The following is a 17,517-nucleotide window of genomic DNA, read 5'->3' on the forward strand; positions in this document are numbered from 1 at the left end:
TCATGATATCATTTGGATATCCCTAAAAAGGCTTCAATTTGGGGCCCTTAAAACATCACAATAAACACCACTATTACTAACAACGCATTGCAGCATTGTAGCACTATTTTTTTTGCGAAACTGGGAAAACTTATTAGAAGCCCCATTTCTAAAGAGCTTACTAATTCAGTTTTTTTTCTTTTACATTATAGCATTTCGATATTATAACAAATGTCTGATGGTATGATTTGCAGGAGGATTTTGTATTAGCACGAACCTGACACTTGGCTTGAAAATGCTTTATTTTGACAAAGGGCATCACAAGGGTAATGAGCTTACTAATTCAATTTTTTTTCCTTTTACATTATAGCATTTCGATATTATAACAAATGTCTGGTGATGCCAGGCCTGGTAAGCTTTTAAAAAGGCATTGAATAAAATGAACTCAGATTTAGCATCTTAAATTGTCATTCAACACCGGAGTTTCCATTTACTTACCCTTTCACCCTTGCATGGAAAGGGTCTTCTTTTATTTTAATGGTTGCTTCTTGTGTTTTTTTTTTATTTGTTTTGGTGGTTGTTTTTTACGGATCTTTTTTATTTTTCTATTTCTCCGCTGAGGACGGTTAAGCGGAGGCTTTGGCCGAAATATTTACTTTGTATTTTCATTTTCACTGGCTGGAAATATCCTCGTTTTTTCTTTTATTTTAATGGTTGTCTCTTGCGTTTTTTTTTTATTTGTTTTGGTGGCTATTTCTTATGTTTATCTTTATTTTTCTATTTCTCTGCTGAGGACTTAAGCAGAGGTCTCGGCCGAAACCAACTCAATTCGGGGACGACCCGTCCCCGTTTTGGCCTACTACCCGACCAGTCGTTTGGACCTACACGGATGACTGAAAAGGACGATCTTTGGCAATCTTAGGTCCTTGGATATTGAAAACGTCGCAACTACCGACCATCTATAGTGTCGTACTTAATGAATCTCAGAATGTCTCAATTAATAATCGTCGAATAAGCCTCCATTAACGGTCTTTAATAACCCTTCAATTAATAATCCCTAAAAACGCCTCAATAGTCCATAAAAATAAGTCCGACTAGATATTTTACGAAGTTCTGCGGGGAAGGTTTTCAAAAAAAGAATTTGTTTTTCATATATATTCCTACGTATAAATTATAACACTGATTTTGCAGATGGAGAGATCCTACTATAAAATACTAGTTTATCGAGTTCTCAAGATTTATTTATATAGTGATTCTTTTAAGGAGAAGCGGCACCAGACATAATTTTTCGAGATTCTCCTTCTGTTGGCTATTGCTGCCAAATCCATAAATAGCCATGTAATTCCCAGCACTATTTGTAAAAGACTAGTCTATTAAGTGCCCAAACTTTTTTTTATATGCTGATTCTCATCAGTTATTAACTTTTTTAACCAGTCAGAATCGCGTATTAAAATTTTTTGCGATATTTCCACCCTTTCTTCCTTTTAGCTTCTAATAATAAAAAAGATTTATTTAATTAGTAAAACAAAAATTTCTTATGTTTGAGTACGTTAAATATTTAAAGAATTTATAAATTAAACAAGTAAATTAATTAGTCGAAATGAGTAAAGAAGAAGATTAACAAAAATCACCTGTGCCGGAATCCACATCAAATGCTGATGTTCTCCAAAAGAGGTCCGAGGGTTGTACGAATTCACCTGACCAAAAGCTTCGACGTGTATAAACTTGTGTTCATTTGAACCCATCAACACAACTATGACTTCTAAAGGCTCAATGAGGTAGTTGAATAATGAAACCCTAATACCAATTTGTTCACCTTGTCGACATGCAGACGGCATCTCAACATTCATATAGAAGGGCTTAAATGCTGCATGCTACAAAGGGAAATCAGATTGCCTAATTATTATACTGTCCATTCTACAGAGGGAGGTAGAGGGACAGAGTTGAAGCAAGAGAGAGGAAGCGAGATAGAGAGACACAGGAAAAAAAAAGAACAATGCCAGCGAAGCAAGTGATAAATGAAGAGCACTTTGTTCGCCTTGTCGACAGGCAGACGGCATCTCAGCAGTCACATAAAAGGGCTTAAATACTGCATACTACAAAGGGAAATCAAACTGTCCATTTTACAAAGGAGGGAGAGGGACAAGGGGTTGGAGCTAGAAAGAGAGAGGAGCTATAGAGAGGAGACGAGATTGAAAGACAGACAGAGACATAGATAGAAAAAAAACGAACAACGCCGGAAAAAAAAAACAAACTTAATTGCAAATAACTGTGGCAAGAATTAGCATAGAAAGTGATAAATAAAGAAAACCAGGTCGGTTATGGAGGAAGAGAGAAAGTAATAAGATAGATAAATTAAACACACATAAAATAAGCGTATTTATAAAAAGCGAAACATCCCAATCTGAAGCAATAGTAACTGGTAATTAAACTAATAATGGGAGTGAATACCAATTCAAAGTTTAATTTCATTAGGCCAACATTGAAAAACAACTAGTTAATGACGAGAAATTATTCTCTTTGAAATTCTAAATAAAATGGACAAGATCTTAGAATAAAGATAGGGAATTTTCATTGCAAGGATAACATAGATTCAAGATTTTTATTTCACACAAAATAAACACACTCAATTAGTTTAATAAAGCCAACAGGGAGCTGGGTTTAAAAAGAAGGCTATCTATCGTTACCTTAATTTCATATCCACCAAAAATAAAGACAAAAATATAAGAAAAATAAAATAAGATATACAACGTTATTCATTCTGACACATTCACATCGTCAATAATAAAAATTACAAAAAAAAGCCAAAAGACGCTACTAACTATTATTTTTTAGAAGGAAAGTTTTGAGTCGTGAAGCCTTTTACGGGCCAGATTGGGCAAACAGGCCATTGTTTACCCATCCCTGTTTTAGAAGGTCTAAAGAAGCAACGATTTCCCCAAAAGAATACATAACAAAATGTTTCATTTTATTATAGTTTCTTCAGAGAGCTGCCATTTTTATGATTTCGTTTCATAGTATCTGTGGTAGGTCAAACAAATCCAGAACAAATTGTGTCAACTGACTTCCAAATAAAAGCGAGAAAGTTGAATTACCTTGCTATTTACGAAGATGGTCTAACTTCAGCTGACTTCCTTGCAAATAAGACGATAAAGGCTAAATTTGAAATAAAACGACAAAAGCCCAAATACGAAGGTAACATCCTTCCAAACATTTTCTCAAACATCTTGGTAACTAAATATTATACTAGACTAACTAGAAAAATTGGCAGTAGGCACTTATTTCAGGATAAATTCTCATCTGCAAGATGAATGCGTAATTCCTTTATACAGTATTTTAGTCGTCGTTTTGACGTTATAATGCAGTAACGTTAACATTTTTCCCCGACATTATTCTTACATCGTATCGCGTTGAGCTTGAAGCCATTTTTTTTTTTTTTTTTTTTTTTTTTTTTTTTTTTTTTTTTTTTTTTTTTTTTTTTTTTTTTAATGAAGTCCCAAGCCTGGATAAAGGAGGAGGGTTTGGCGGTAATCTATCAGCATGCCCTTTGGGACATCTAAAACAGAGCCAAGGTTTGTTTGGTTTTTTATGATATGATTGCCCAATCTGGTACCGACCTTGAGTCATCCTCGGATAAGGTAGGAACACCTTGGGCACATGATCCGTTCGAAAGATAATAGGATTCGGAGTCCGATCTTGGGATGACAACCTCAAGGAATCCGCAGAAAGGTCGATCAAACATTCACACGACGATCCAGCCCCAATGGGAATATGTTTGGGCGGCGGCACACAAGAGGGATAACTGGTGGCTCTTCGTTGATGTTTGGCGGCACATATATTGGAATGGTAACCTCAAGTGATTTGCAGAAGAAGTTGATTATAGAGCACCTTGCGTCACACTTACGAATGGGACCCGCAAACATTCAACCGACAATCCATCACGAATGGCAAGATGTTTGGGCAGAGACACACTGACGGCTCTTTGTGGATGTCCTGGGTGCCTCTAACAGCATAGAACATGAAATGGCAACCACAAGGGATCCTCATGAGAGGTAGGGCAAATAACACCTTGCGTCGCATCAACAGGGCCTTTCGAACATTCACACAACAAATCAACCCCAATAGGAAACGTTTGGGCCAAACCGCATATGCGGGATAAATGGCGGCTCTTTGCGGATACCCATGGTGCCTCTGGCGACACAGGAGGATCTAAGTATCGTGAATATTGCCACGCTCATATTAGGTGAAAGTTATTATAGAGGGTAACTATTTCATTCTATATTAGACAAAACTAACAAGTTTTTAAAATATTTACCTCAGCAGGAGTCCTAGCGAGACCAAAACCAGCCTTAGGACTGACACCAAAAGCAGAAACCACCCAATAAGCTGGAATTTCCGGAATGGGAGCATTGAAAATATAATGACCATGGGGTCCAATATTAATGTCCTTCCATATCCACCTATTTTCATACATTCGCAAGAGGCGGTTAATACGACGCATTCTGAAATCCAACAGCTCTGTTTGCTCGCTTGATGCACCTACGAAAAAAAAAGTATATCAGCCTGGACAAAGACTGTATGGACAGAATAAACCTGAAACAGCGTTTTCAACACTTTGAAATAAACTGTACTAGTTTTCAGACTAAAACAGTATTGCAAGAGATTAATGTGTGCCACCTGAACAACAGGTCAAAAATTGGGCGTAATAATAAGAAAGTTTTTGACAAACTAAAACTTGAACAAATATCCAAGTCGAAAAGTAGTAACTAAATCAAAATGCACCGAAAAACTGTGCTAAAAAATTTCAAATGTATCACAGTACCAGGACCTCTTATTTTGCCAAAAATGGTACACTTTTCCTATATATGATGTTAGGAACACTGACCCAGATTAGTGTTATCAAATAGGCTAAAAGGGGACAAGGAAAAGACTGAAAGTCTCCGGTATCTTTTCTTATAGCTTATGATTGTGGCTACAATTTTAACCTACCAAGGACATTAAAATCAAAAAATTTTTTGCTCTGGACCAACCTTGGGTTTATTCGTACCTAAAAACCGAGATTTTCAATGACCTTTCCTTTTAGCTGTCTCAAAATAATGAAGTTTTTAAGGAAGTACGATATTTTAGCCACTATTGCCAGGTTAAACCACGAAAATATGTAAGCTGAACTAATTATTAAATTTGACAATGAATTTAATCGATAAAATTCAAATACTAACAACAGCTTCAAAGGTAACTGCAGCCTAAAAGGAAAGCTATATCTTCTTCAGATGTTTGGTTTCATACGTTTTTAGTTTTTTTTTTTTTTATTGATTTTCTTCTTTTCCATAAGGCGTGAAGTCCATCAACACTAGAGGTAAGTTCTTTCACTTTAAAATGGTGATTTTTCACCTCCGTTTTTTTTTGTTTTTTTTTTTACTTCAGACCCAGCAACAACCAAGTAGTATAGAACTGTAGAATTCTTTTTTATATTTAATATTAAAATTCCCGGCCTTCCAAAATTTTAAAATTATTATTCTAACAATTAATAATTATTCTAATAATTATCCAGATTAAAATTTAATTATTTTAATCTGGTAACAGGATTTAGCTAGGAAATTAGACAATCGTTTTAGAGGCTCTGGAGACCAAAAAAGGGTTATTGGATCTCAGCCACAGTTCGTCATAAGCAAACTTAGTGCCGACAGACAATTTGATTTCGTAGATTAGTGTCAGAGGTAGCCCCCTCATATGCGGAATAATTTCGGATCGTTTTAAGCTTAAATCTTGCTCGTTACTAATAGTTGATAAAAGTCGTTTTTTATTTAATATCCGATGTTTTTAAAATCATACCAGGAAATCCCCTGCCTCCCAATGCCCACATAAGATTTCCCCTGGAATATTCCCCAGGAAAGTTTCCTCCTCTCGGAAAATTCTTCCTTCGGAATCCCCCCACTCACAGAACTTCTTGGCTTTTAGTTTTTTTTTATGTTTTTAGTTAAAAGGCACACAATGCCTATGACATTAAAAAAAAAATACTTTATCCCACCTTTAAAAGAATTAACACTTTACATTCCTCACCGACGACGGCTTAAACCTTTAGTTTTTAATATCTCATAAAATTACAAAAAATATCAAATCCCTGTCAAAATTGATTTTACAATATCTCACAAATGATTTGTTCTTTTCTAATACCTCTAATAACACCTTCTAAAACCTGTTGTCTTCTACACAACAGAAAACCTGTATGTTTGCTGCAATTATCTGCTGTAAACCTATCATTATTTGCTTTAAACCTGTATGTTTCCTGTATGTAACCTGTAATTCTAGGTCTCTTCTAATACTTGTTATCTTCAACATAACAGAAAACCTGTATGTTTGCTGTTAAATCGCTATATACTGTATTTGTTCTATTGCTATACTTTCATTTAAAAAAAAAAAAACAACTTTTTCGCATGCTGACCAATGGTCTGCGAAAACCGATCGCAGATGATGTATAAATAACAGTTCAATGGGGAAAATATTTTTATTTGGCAGTAAAACACAAAAAATAATCTTGAATATTTTGGTAACATACACAATAATCAGATAAAACTAAAATAATACAGCTACAACGTCGACATCTATAAAATAAAAAAAATAGTTACATTCCATTTAACGCTCTAATTTTCTTCAAAGCAGTTACAGATGCCCAACTCCTTGAATTCCAATTTTCTCGGTGATTGACTTGATTTATGTGAAAGTTCATTATCAGGTAAAGAAAGGTCATTGGTGTTGTGAAAAATGTAATTTACTTTGTTTGACTGTAGTAAATTATGATAAGTTTAATTTAAGCCATATTCACCTGCATCTTTCTTCAAAGCTTTTTATAAGATTAGGAGCTTATTCAAAGCTTTTATAAAGAATAAGATTTTTTTAATCTCAATGGTTTCCTTAAACAACTGTTTTAAACCCCGGTCCCTAAAAATCAGAGAAACATTTTCAAACATATCAAAATGGTCTGGGTTTTGACCGAAATATCCACAGATTTCTTTTGTGTTTCACTGTCAAATAAAAGAATTTTTACTATTGAGCTATCATTTATGCACCATGGATAAGGAGCGTAGTCTTCAAAAACACCGATTATTTCGATATTGAATTTTTCAAATTTTAGCTTTACAAACTTTTTAAATTTAAAGTTGTCATTTTGCATTCTAAGGCATACAAAGATAAGGCCATGCTAAATATGATGTGCCTTGGATATTTTTGTCAACTTAATAATTTGCTCATTTCCTTAGGCTAACTAGCTTGGATAATTTGTACAATACATCTTTTACTTACAGTTCTTCTCATCGGAGTGATCTTGACAATCGAATGCTCCATCACAACGTTTCCATAAGGGATAACAAGCACCACTAAGACACGTCCCTTGTCCAAAAGTTTCATTACATGCCTCAAAACGTCTTACCACATTAGCATCGGTGAAAACGACCAAATTTGCAAACCTATTTAAATTTAATAAAATTTAATTTATTTTAATAAATTTAACGTTGTACGAAAAGTGTGGTTCAATCCCGCTTTCTGGGGCTATAATGAAAGAAAGGTTGAGATGGCTAGGCCACATTCTACAGATGAAGGATGACAGATTACCGAAGATTGTCCTTTTTGGCCAACCGTCTGAGGGCTACACAGAAAGCAGGTTGTCCTTGTCTGGGTTGGGAGGATGTCATAAATAAAGATTTAAAGGAAATGGGAACTTCCTGGGAGGGTGTAAAGAGGGAGGCTTTAAATAGATTAGGTTGGAGGAGGAGCGTGCGTAGCTGTGTTGGCCTCAGGCGGCTTGGTGCTGCAGTGAGTTATTATTATTATTAGTAGTATATATATATATATATATATATATATATATATATATATATATATATATATATATATATATATATATATATATATATATATATATATATATTATATATTATATATATTATATTCGCTGGGGTCGGGCATCGTAGGCAGTACCTTTTCCCTTGGTAATGGGAATGGTTGCACCTGCCCCTTTCACTGTATCGGAGATACAGTGGTATAAAAGGGGACGACTACGCTCCGCCCCGTTCCCCAGATTGATGATATTATATATATATATATATATATATTTATATTTACAGGTATCATTTATAGCAGTATATGCCCCTGTTGAACCGACTGATGGAGATACTAGGGACTCGGATGAATTTTACTTACCAGTTACAGGAGCGAATAGACAGGATCCCAGGTAAAAATATGGTGTTTTTACTAGGAGATATTAACTCCCACCTCGGTAAAAATATGAATAGATGGTATGCTAGTCTAGGTAAATTTGGTGTAGGAAAAGAAAACAAGAATGACTACAGACTTTTGCAATTTCATAGGTACAACAATCTAGTTATAACCAATTTTACCAAGGCGTGTTGAAACAGCATTGACTAGAACAAGCTCCTCAACTCATACATTATAGGTACTTAACAGCAGACATATTTTGTTTTCTTAAATCTAACTCTAGTTGTTTCAAGACAAGAATGTCATAATTTTTCACAAGTTGCATATATCACAATCGTTAAGTCAAATTGGTTAAATGTCACAGGAATGTAACGGTTTGTCAAATTTACTGCGTCACACTAGAAGTAAAAGATTTCAACCTGAACTTAACTTTAACAAACAACTGATACCAAAAGCTTTAAAAAACATTCTTTTTTTTATCTAGGTGCTGATATCTAGTCTAGATGGTTTGATTTAAAAAAATGGGGGGGGGGGGGTTTAGGTACTTACTGAAAAGTCCTATTGGCATCGATTCCATAAGTCGATGATGGAAAGAATAGTAAATCATCAGCGTATCCTTCTCTAGAGATCCATGAAAAGGAGTGAGTTCCATTAAAATCTTTATCAAAAGTTGCCATCTTTCGAACTACCTGTAATATTAAAAATTTCAAAGTCAGCAAATTTTCTTTTCAAAAAAAAAGAAAAAGATTCATCACAAAAAAGATATTCATCAGCAATTTAGAAACTGCTTACTTAAAATTCAACTTATCAACGTCTCCCAAAAATATATAAAATCCTCGTTAATGACAAAAAGTGATTTTGATCGATAAAAAGGTTTTATTCCACTAACAGTTGTCCTATGCAGAATTTTAAAAAGGACTATCCCAAAAAACCCATACCCAAACACAAAGGGGCGCTTGGTCGTTTTATACGGGAAACGTGACTAATTGCAAGAAAGATCTGAAACTTCCAACAAAGTTCTCTTTTCTTCGTTTCTGCTAGACATTCATTTTTCTTTTCTATAAAAAAAAATATATATTTTTTTTTCGAACAATATATTTTTTATGAACATATTTTACTTTCTATCAAAAAAATATATTTTCTATACAAAAAAGCATATAAAATGTGCTCAGAAAATATATTGAAAATTCTTTGTTTCAATATAAACAAAACTTTGAAAATTGGAAATATTATCTCCTTGGCTCCAAGTCTCAAACTGTCTTCAAGTGGAGTCAGAACTGTAACCATTTTTTGTTTTGTTTTTTAGTTAATTCACTCTGAGCATATGATGAAAAAGAGAGTATAATAAAAAGATAATATAAAAAGGAATAATAATTTAATTAATAGTAATCCTACATAAAGTTGGGTTATCTCACGTTAAATAGGGTGATAAGGAAAATATTATCTTCATGGTTGCAAATTTTCACTTGTCTTCATGTATGATGCATATGATGAAAAAGAGGCTATACAGGAATGAAAAGAGAATAATAATCCTGCATAAAATTGGATTATTTTACGTTTAATAGAGTGATAAGAAAACATTATCTTTATGTCTCCAAATCTCAATTTGTTTTCAAGTAAAGGTAAAGCCGTATTGCAGTTAATTTGCTATGAGCATATGCCGAAAAGGATACAAAAAAAAGAGCAAAAAAGACAAATTTGCTTGAATCTTTTTAAATTTGATCTAAATCCGTTTTGCCAATAATAATATTCACAATGTTGAAATTCCTTACTAATTTTGTTAGAATGGTTGCTATGATAAATACAGTGGAATCTATTCCTTGCGTGACATCTTTTTAGGCTAGAGATCCGTTTCTCGGTAATCAATAGTACAAATTTGATCTATCTATTTGATAATTCTCTGTCGTAGACAATGTCTTATTTAGGAGGCCTTCTTTTTTTTAATCCTATATTTAAATAATTTATCAGACCACACCGCCTTCCCATTTAAAAAATAAAACAAAATGAAAGTATATAAAAACGGGCATGATATTTCAAACAAGACATGGAAATTGCAACCTTTTTTTTATGATAACACAGGCTTTTTTTTTCACTAATATGAATAAAAGTCCATATATTTCAGCTTCATGCCCGGAAGCCTGTATCAACAAAAAAACAAACTAAACAAAATTAAAACAAAACATACAAAGAAAAGGAAAAAAAGCACAAACGATAAAGGTTTGATTAATTGAGCGTTTGATGTATTGATTGGAAATTAATACGTGAAACTTAGTTTTACAAAAAAGGGGCAAATTGAAACAAAAATTAATTTGTCGGTCATACAGCGGCGGATCCACAAGTTTGGGAGGCTTGGTTATGTAACAATGATTCGGCTGGCGAAAAATAAGTTTTTCTATTCCACAGATTTGTAGGCTAGGATTTCGATGGCCCCGTTTTTACATATTCGAGAGGTATTGGGTATCCGAACACAATAACAGGGTAAAATTTGCAGAATATTTATTGATAAGAATATAAATACAAAAAATCAGAAGTTTGCATGACCTTAGCCAAGCCCCCCTCCTACTGCAAAAAATTTATTCAGGAACACGGTTCAGGGTTAAGGTCGATGAACTAGAAGCTTTGATGAAGGAGGAGGGGAATGACCAGCAAAGGGAAGACCAAGTAAAAAGAAGGCTTTGGCTGAAAGTGAAAAGGAGAACAAAGAAAAAAAAGAAATTGGAGATAACAAACAAATTAAAACGCTGGAAAACCAGACCTACGAAAATAAATTGCAAACAAACCAAAAGGGAAGGCGATTTGATCCAAGATTTGATTAACGTTATGTCTGATGTAATGAGTGTAAATCATGAGTGAAAGACATTAGACTAAGTTTTTTGGTTTACGCTAGGTTTTTTAGTTTAGGCTAGCTTTAAAGTTTTTTCGGTTTGATTTTTGTTTATCATCAGAATAAAAACCCGAAGTGAATCAAGTCGTTTTACAACTATTATTATTATTCTGATCATGTCTATGCAAATGAATGGCGCGTAGGAGGTGCATAGAGTGGTGTTAAAGACTGTAGCCTCTTTGTGTAGAAAATAAAAGAAAATATCCTAAAGATATAAGTCAGAAAAGCAGCTAGTAAATCTAGAAAAAAAATGCTTTAATCTTGGTAGAAGAGAAGACATTTCTGCAGTAGCTATTTTATGCAGTAGTTTAGCTAATTTTTGTACTTAGTACTTTAAGTTCTTTTTCTTAAGTACTTTAGTACTTATGTATTTTAGTGCTTTAACTACTGTATAAAACTTTGCTGTATGCAAATTTTCTGAAAAATTAGCTTGTCGGTCAAATAGTGGTGGTCGAGTAAGCAGTAAGAGTTCAGTTGGCAAGAAATTTATTTTTCTACACAGAGAATGATGACTAGAATTTCGATTACCCCTTCTTGTTACATATATGAGAGGTGAAGGGGGACATTCAAAGGAACAACATATATATTCATAAGGATGGGAAACCATAAGAATCAATGGGAATTATCAATGTGTCCTCCGACCAGATTAATAATCATCAAACTAATCACCATATTTAACGTAAGATAAACTAATAGTATGTTTCTCCACCAGACCTAGTAAATCGTAACAATGTAAAATAATAACGTAGTAAAATTTTTTGTTTTTTCATCAGTGTTTTTTTTTTCACGTAATAGGCTACGTAATAGGGTAAATCCTGCCGTTAAATTTGCTCAGGCTAATGAGACGTATAAAATCCAGCCTAAATTAAAAAAAAAATACCCAGATTCCCATAACTATATAAAAACCTACAAACACAACACTATTCCCAAGATAAATCTAGAAAAAGAAGGGTTCCAAAAGCAAAATTCCACACCCTTAGAGGAATCAAAAATCAAAATACCGATAGAAAAAAAAACACGAGAAACCCAGATCCAGCCACCCCACACCCCTCTCCTAAAAAATCAAATTAAGGACCTGTTCAAAAATCAATTCTCTGCTACCTTTCAGTTTCCTCCCAGTCAATGTACATTATCAGGCAATTATTATTTTGCATACTTCTCCCCTCTTTCAAACCCGATTTATGATGCAAAACATTGCTTTTTAATGACATTTCAACGTCCTTACCGCTGCTATTTAAAGGTAAAGTATATGGCATGGGAATTTAGAGTTCCTACCGACGGTCCTTATCTCCTTTTCATGACTTTTAAGCCAGGAAGTGCAATGGATGTTGGGGCCATCCAGTGCTTTCGCATATCCTTCTGGCTAAGCTTACAGAGTGACATCCTTTTCAGACCAAATAACCAGTGACACTAGGACTCGAACCCCTGTCCTCAGGGACAAAGGATTTCAAGTCTAGTGTGATAACCACTCAGCTATCAGCGCTATAAGAACCTGAAGCTGAAAGCCTCACTTTTCAGAGTGCTCATGCTTCAGAGCCATATTTGACCACTGTCATCACTGTAGACTCCAAAATTCTAATCTTGGTTTGCAGACTTATTTTCCTGTTCTTTCAAACTTTTTTAACCATGAAAAGACACCCTGAGCCTTGTCCATTCTATTTTTAAAATTGTCACTGCTCACATCGTCTTTGCTAATAATAATACCAAGGTAAGTGAACCCGTCCACCTGATCAATCATTTCCTTACCCAACGTCACGTTTTCATCTTCACTTATTCCTAGCCTTAGTGACTTAGTCTTCTTAACATTTATTTTTAAACCTATTCTTGCTTCAGGAGCTAACAAAACCTCTAAAAGTTCATTCATTTTGCTTACACTTTCATCTAGGATGCTGAAATTATCAGCATAATCTAAATCCAGGAGATTTTTTTCTCCACCATTTGATTCCGTGGCCTCCCATTGCCTTTCCTGTGCTCCTTGAAATGAAATCCATCAGAATGATCCATATAAAAGGGGATAGAACGCAACCCTGCATAACGCCTAATTTAAGACGAAACCAACAGCTAACCTCTAACCTCATTTCCTACATTAACCGCAGCGGTGTTATTCCCGTACATAGCACTAATCAGAGACAAAAAGAAGAAAGAAAAAGTAAAAACTTAACACTTATTAACTACGCCAACCTATCGGCTGCTTTATGGATATTGTGTCGTTTCTAGTTGTATTTCCTTAATGTTTGGGAACTTTGCAAGAGTACATCCTCCGTTAAGCACAGGTTTGGTGAAGTATCAATAATAGAATCAATCCATTTTAAGACGCTTTGTCTACTATTAAATTACCTGATTTTCTGCTATTTATATGTTCTTTTTTTCCTATACAATCTTGAATTATCCTCTAATACACAAAGAGACAAAACGAAGAAGAAAAAAAAGCACATACATCTGAGTAGGAGAGCTCGTTTCCAGCTTGCATTCCATAGAAAGCTTTATCCACAGATGAGAGTCCAACATAAGAGCCCGGCTCTCCTAAAATAACAACTTCAACGGTGTCTCCAGTCTTATCTTTCCGAGGATTTAGCTTCAAGGTAAACTGAAAGACAATTTGTTACGTTTAAAAGGATTTTTTCACTGAATCGCAGAGTATAAATTTGCATAATAAAGCCATCAAGAAGGTGAACTGCTGGACAATGTTCAAATCAAAACTTTTTTTCAATGAATTATAGATAAGAAGCTTTTAAAATTAAGCCTATAAAGAATCAACACTTTTTGTTACATGTTAACAAACCTTTTTAGAATGAATTAAAGAGTAGAAGTTGCGAAATTAAGCCTATAAAGAATCAGCACAATGCCAGGCATTTAGAGCGTGATGGTAGCTTTTCTTACATGTTAACTTTTTTGAACGAATTATAGAGAAGAAGTTTCAAACTTAATCCTATAAAGACTCAACAGATTTTACAGGAATTTTGAGTTCTAAGGCTATTTAGCTTCAAGGTGAAATGACGGGCATTTTTTTTTATATATTAACATTATGTAAATTAGTATTAATAGTAAAACATTACTTTGAAAACAAATTTAAGGGGATTCCGCAAAATAGCATGAAACCCCTAGAAAATGACATTGGATTGAAGCAAAAAGTATACCCTTGGAATTACCATGGCCTTGTGTCATGGCGTGTCTTGGAAAACGACGTTCCCTTGTTTATTAAACTGTCAATTCATTCAATTGATTAATTGTTTGTTTATTAACAATACAACGAGAAACTGTTTTTTTCCTTGTAAACCTCAATAGTAAATGTTTATTGCAAAAACAAGTTTATAGGAATTTTAAAAGAGCTTGAAACCTCTCAAAATGACGTCGAATCGGAATAGAAAATGCACCATATTAATCATCATGTCAGGAGCCATGTTCAGGAGAACTAAAGTCCTCCACAATGAACAACTAGCGAAGAGACTTTTTCGAGGGGCAATAAGTGATGCACCTCCTACCATTTTTGGTCTTTTTTTTTCTTGGTTGTTAGTGGGGCACAGGATCATCATAGATAAATGTCCAAAAACTCATTAGAAAGCTAATTTTCATATTTACACGACTTTTACAAATTCATCTTATTAATGCCATCATAAAATATGATATGACATCAAAAATGGCTGTTTTGAGTAGACAGTAGAAGAGTAGAGAGTGATCACGTAAAATGTGCCTATTTAACAGTTTAATAATTCCCAGAGTTATGTATGGATGCGAAAAATGGACACCTAAAACCAAGGACGAAAGAATACTTTTAGCTTTTGAGATAATATGTCTCCATCGTGTCGCTCAAATCGAATACACCGAGCGCATCACCAATTTGGAAGTACGCCAAAGACTCCAGCCGACTGAAGCATTCTCAGCAACATCAAGAAACAGCAACTGCGCAGGCTCGGACACGTCAAGCGAATGGAGCCGAATCACACTTGATGGGTCTCTGCATGGCTATAGTCCACGAGGCCAACCACGAAAACGATGGATAGATAACTTCGGCAACGTCAAGTTATCTCAGTTATCACATACCTGATACGTGATAACTACCAATTAGCACCTAACCGAATACTGCATCGAGTCCTTACGCATGAGCTAGCAGGAGGAGTTTCTCCAAAAAGTCCAACGAGGATGGTCGGGACCTTAGTAAGTAATTAAGTAATTAACAATTGATTATTAAACAATCATAGGATTAAAACTGGTATGTAATCACCAAGACAATTTATGATTGTTTCATACGTCACGTTTCATTCTCTTGAATTTATTTTGTAAGTTTTGAATTAGTTTGCTTTTAACCGGCAGCATTCATCAAAAGTTTTTTGGAAGAAAATAAAGACAGATGAGTAAAAGCACCAAATTCCAAAAATTACTTAGTTGGATATCTGCATCCTTTACCTTTTGTCTATGCTTCAACATTGCAATTTACCTATAATGCTGGTATAACACTGATCTATAATACTTACATTATTTCGAGCAAAACCATTGACTGGGAAATTCAAAGCATCAGCGATAACTTGGCCAGTTTTATCAACATGATAAACGACCGCAGTAGCAATAGGTGCCATTTCCGCACTGAGAGATACGGCAAAGGTCGTCACAGGGTGAGTCATTTCTTCACTACCAGTCAAGAGAATGGTGGAATGCGACAAAATAACGTAGCTGAAGGATTCGACGTGGTAGTTTGCTCGAACGTGGAATATAATAAATTCTCCTACCTGGAAAACAAAAAATGACCAAGGGAAATAATAGCACCAGTCAGTAGAATAATTTTTTTTTCATATCTCTTAGAAAAGGATCATCTTTATCATTGATAAATTCCTTCATAAAGTCAAGTTTACTTATTCAATTAGTCAATAGATTTAATTCACATCATTAATAAGTTCTCCTGCCTGACAAAAAAAAAAAAAAAAAATCAGTGACAGCTAAGTGAGAGAAATAAGTGAGAATAATAATAAGTGAGAGATGATTGAAGGCTCTACGCTGACGCCCTGTATGCCTTCAGAGGTACAGGAGGAGCCGAGATCTAAGGTATAGTTTACCAAAAACTTTCTGCAAAAAAAAACAATTTGTGGGTTTCTTTTTTTAATGAATATGGCTGAAAGTTTATCTGTAACTCTAAACTAAATCTTGGCCCTAATTCTTAGAGACAAATCTTTCAGTAATTTTTTTTTGTTGTACATTCTGAAAAAATTAGGAGGAAAAACATATTTCTTTAATAAAAGCATCTCTTCAAAATTGTATTCTTTTTAAGACAAAATTATTAAATGAATTTATATTTCTTTTCCGAAAATATATGTCATATGAATATTGGTTGATTTTTGGTAAACTGACCAAAACAGTAGCACAGCATAAAAATAGACTACACATAAATCAGGGTTTTAAAACCAGTAAAGGATAATACCAACTACAGGGTACAGAGGAAAGGTGGTTCAATTTATCTTAATTCAATATTCATGTTAATATGGTATTGCCAGCATCCCATTTTAAAGGAACTAACAAAATGACGGTTCCGTTAATCTGGTTAATTGTTTTGTTGTCTAGCTCCACCTCTTACAAGTATCCCTGCATACATTATTGGTATATATGCTAAAGAATTGATCTCATTAGCCAGTTGGTGCGCAATCAGTATTTTTCAATTTAAAACATTAGGAAGTGAAGAATTCATTTCAATACAGTTACTAGGGATAGCCACCCTACCCAAGTTGATGACACGCTGGACTTGCAATCCTATGTCCTTCGGGGCGGGGGGTTCAAATCCTGATGTTATCAATCCTTTGGCTTAGAGTGGGGATCAGCGGTATGACTCTACGGCCACCGTGAGTCCGGGTAGCATACAGTTAAACAAATTCCCACGAAACCCCTAAATTTCATAAGCCAGGCGAAGCTAAAAAACCATGTCCAGCTGAAAGTTTAAGTTCTTGCAATACAGTTCTTCTATTATACTGACTTTGACTCCTACAAACAGCACTTTCAGATCTGGCTCTGAAGCTCACGATTGAAGGCTTTAAAGAATTTTTTTTTTTTTTTTTTTTTTTTTTTTTTTTTTTTTTTTTTTTTTTTTTTTTTTAGTACGAATCAACCTTTCATGGGGCATAAAATTTTATCCCCATGCTCACATTAGATTAATATAAGTATTTATAAATCAAAATGTAAAACCCTACTTATATATGCGCTAATATATATATATATATATATATATATATATATATATATATATATATATATATATATATATATATATATATATATATATATATATATATATATATATATGTATATATATGTATATATATATATATGTATATATATATGTATATATATATATATGTATATATATATGTATATATATATATCTATATATATATTATATATATATATACATATATATATATATATATATATATATATATATACATATATATATATATATATAT

The 17,517-nt window shown here is 33.9% G+C and overlaps 1 protein-coding gene across 1 annotated transcript in view; it reads right to left on the reverse strand.

The window, feature by feature from the left end:
* Window positions 1-17,517, reverse strand: part of LOC136033637 (CD109 antigen-like) — a 205,519-nt gene that overhangs the window by 46,216 nt on the left and 141,786 nt on the right. Inside the window, exons 9-14 of the mRNA XM_065714447.1 lie at window positions 15,547-15,798; window positions 13,512-13,661; window positions 8,740-8,879; window positions 7,279-7,442; window positions 4,295-4,518; window positions 1,611-1,853 (exon numbers count right to left, since the gene is read on the reverse strand). Of these exons, the coding sequence (XP_065570519.1) occupies window positions 1,611-1,853; window positions 4,295-4,518; window positions 7,279-7,442; window positions 8,740-8,879; window positions 13,512-13,661; window positions 15,547-15,798 (1,173 nt within the window). The remainder of the gene's footprint in view (window positions 1-1,610; window positions 1,854-4,294; window positions 4,519-7,278; window positions 7,443-8,739; window positions 8,880-13,511; window positions 13,662-15,546; window positions 15,799-17,517) is intronic.

This window comes from Artemia franciscana, chromosome 12 (assembly GCF_032884065.1).
Source record: "Artemia franciscana chromosome 12, ASM3288406v1, whole genome shotgun sequence".
NCBI lineage: Eukaryota > Metazoa > Arthropoda > Branchiopoda > Anostraca > Artemiidae > Artemia > Artemia franciscana.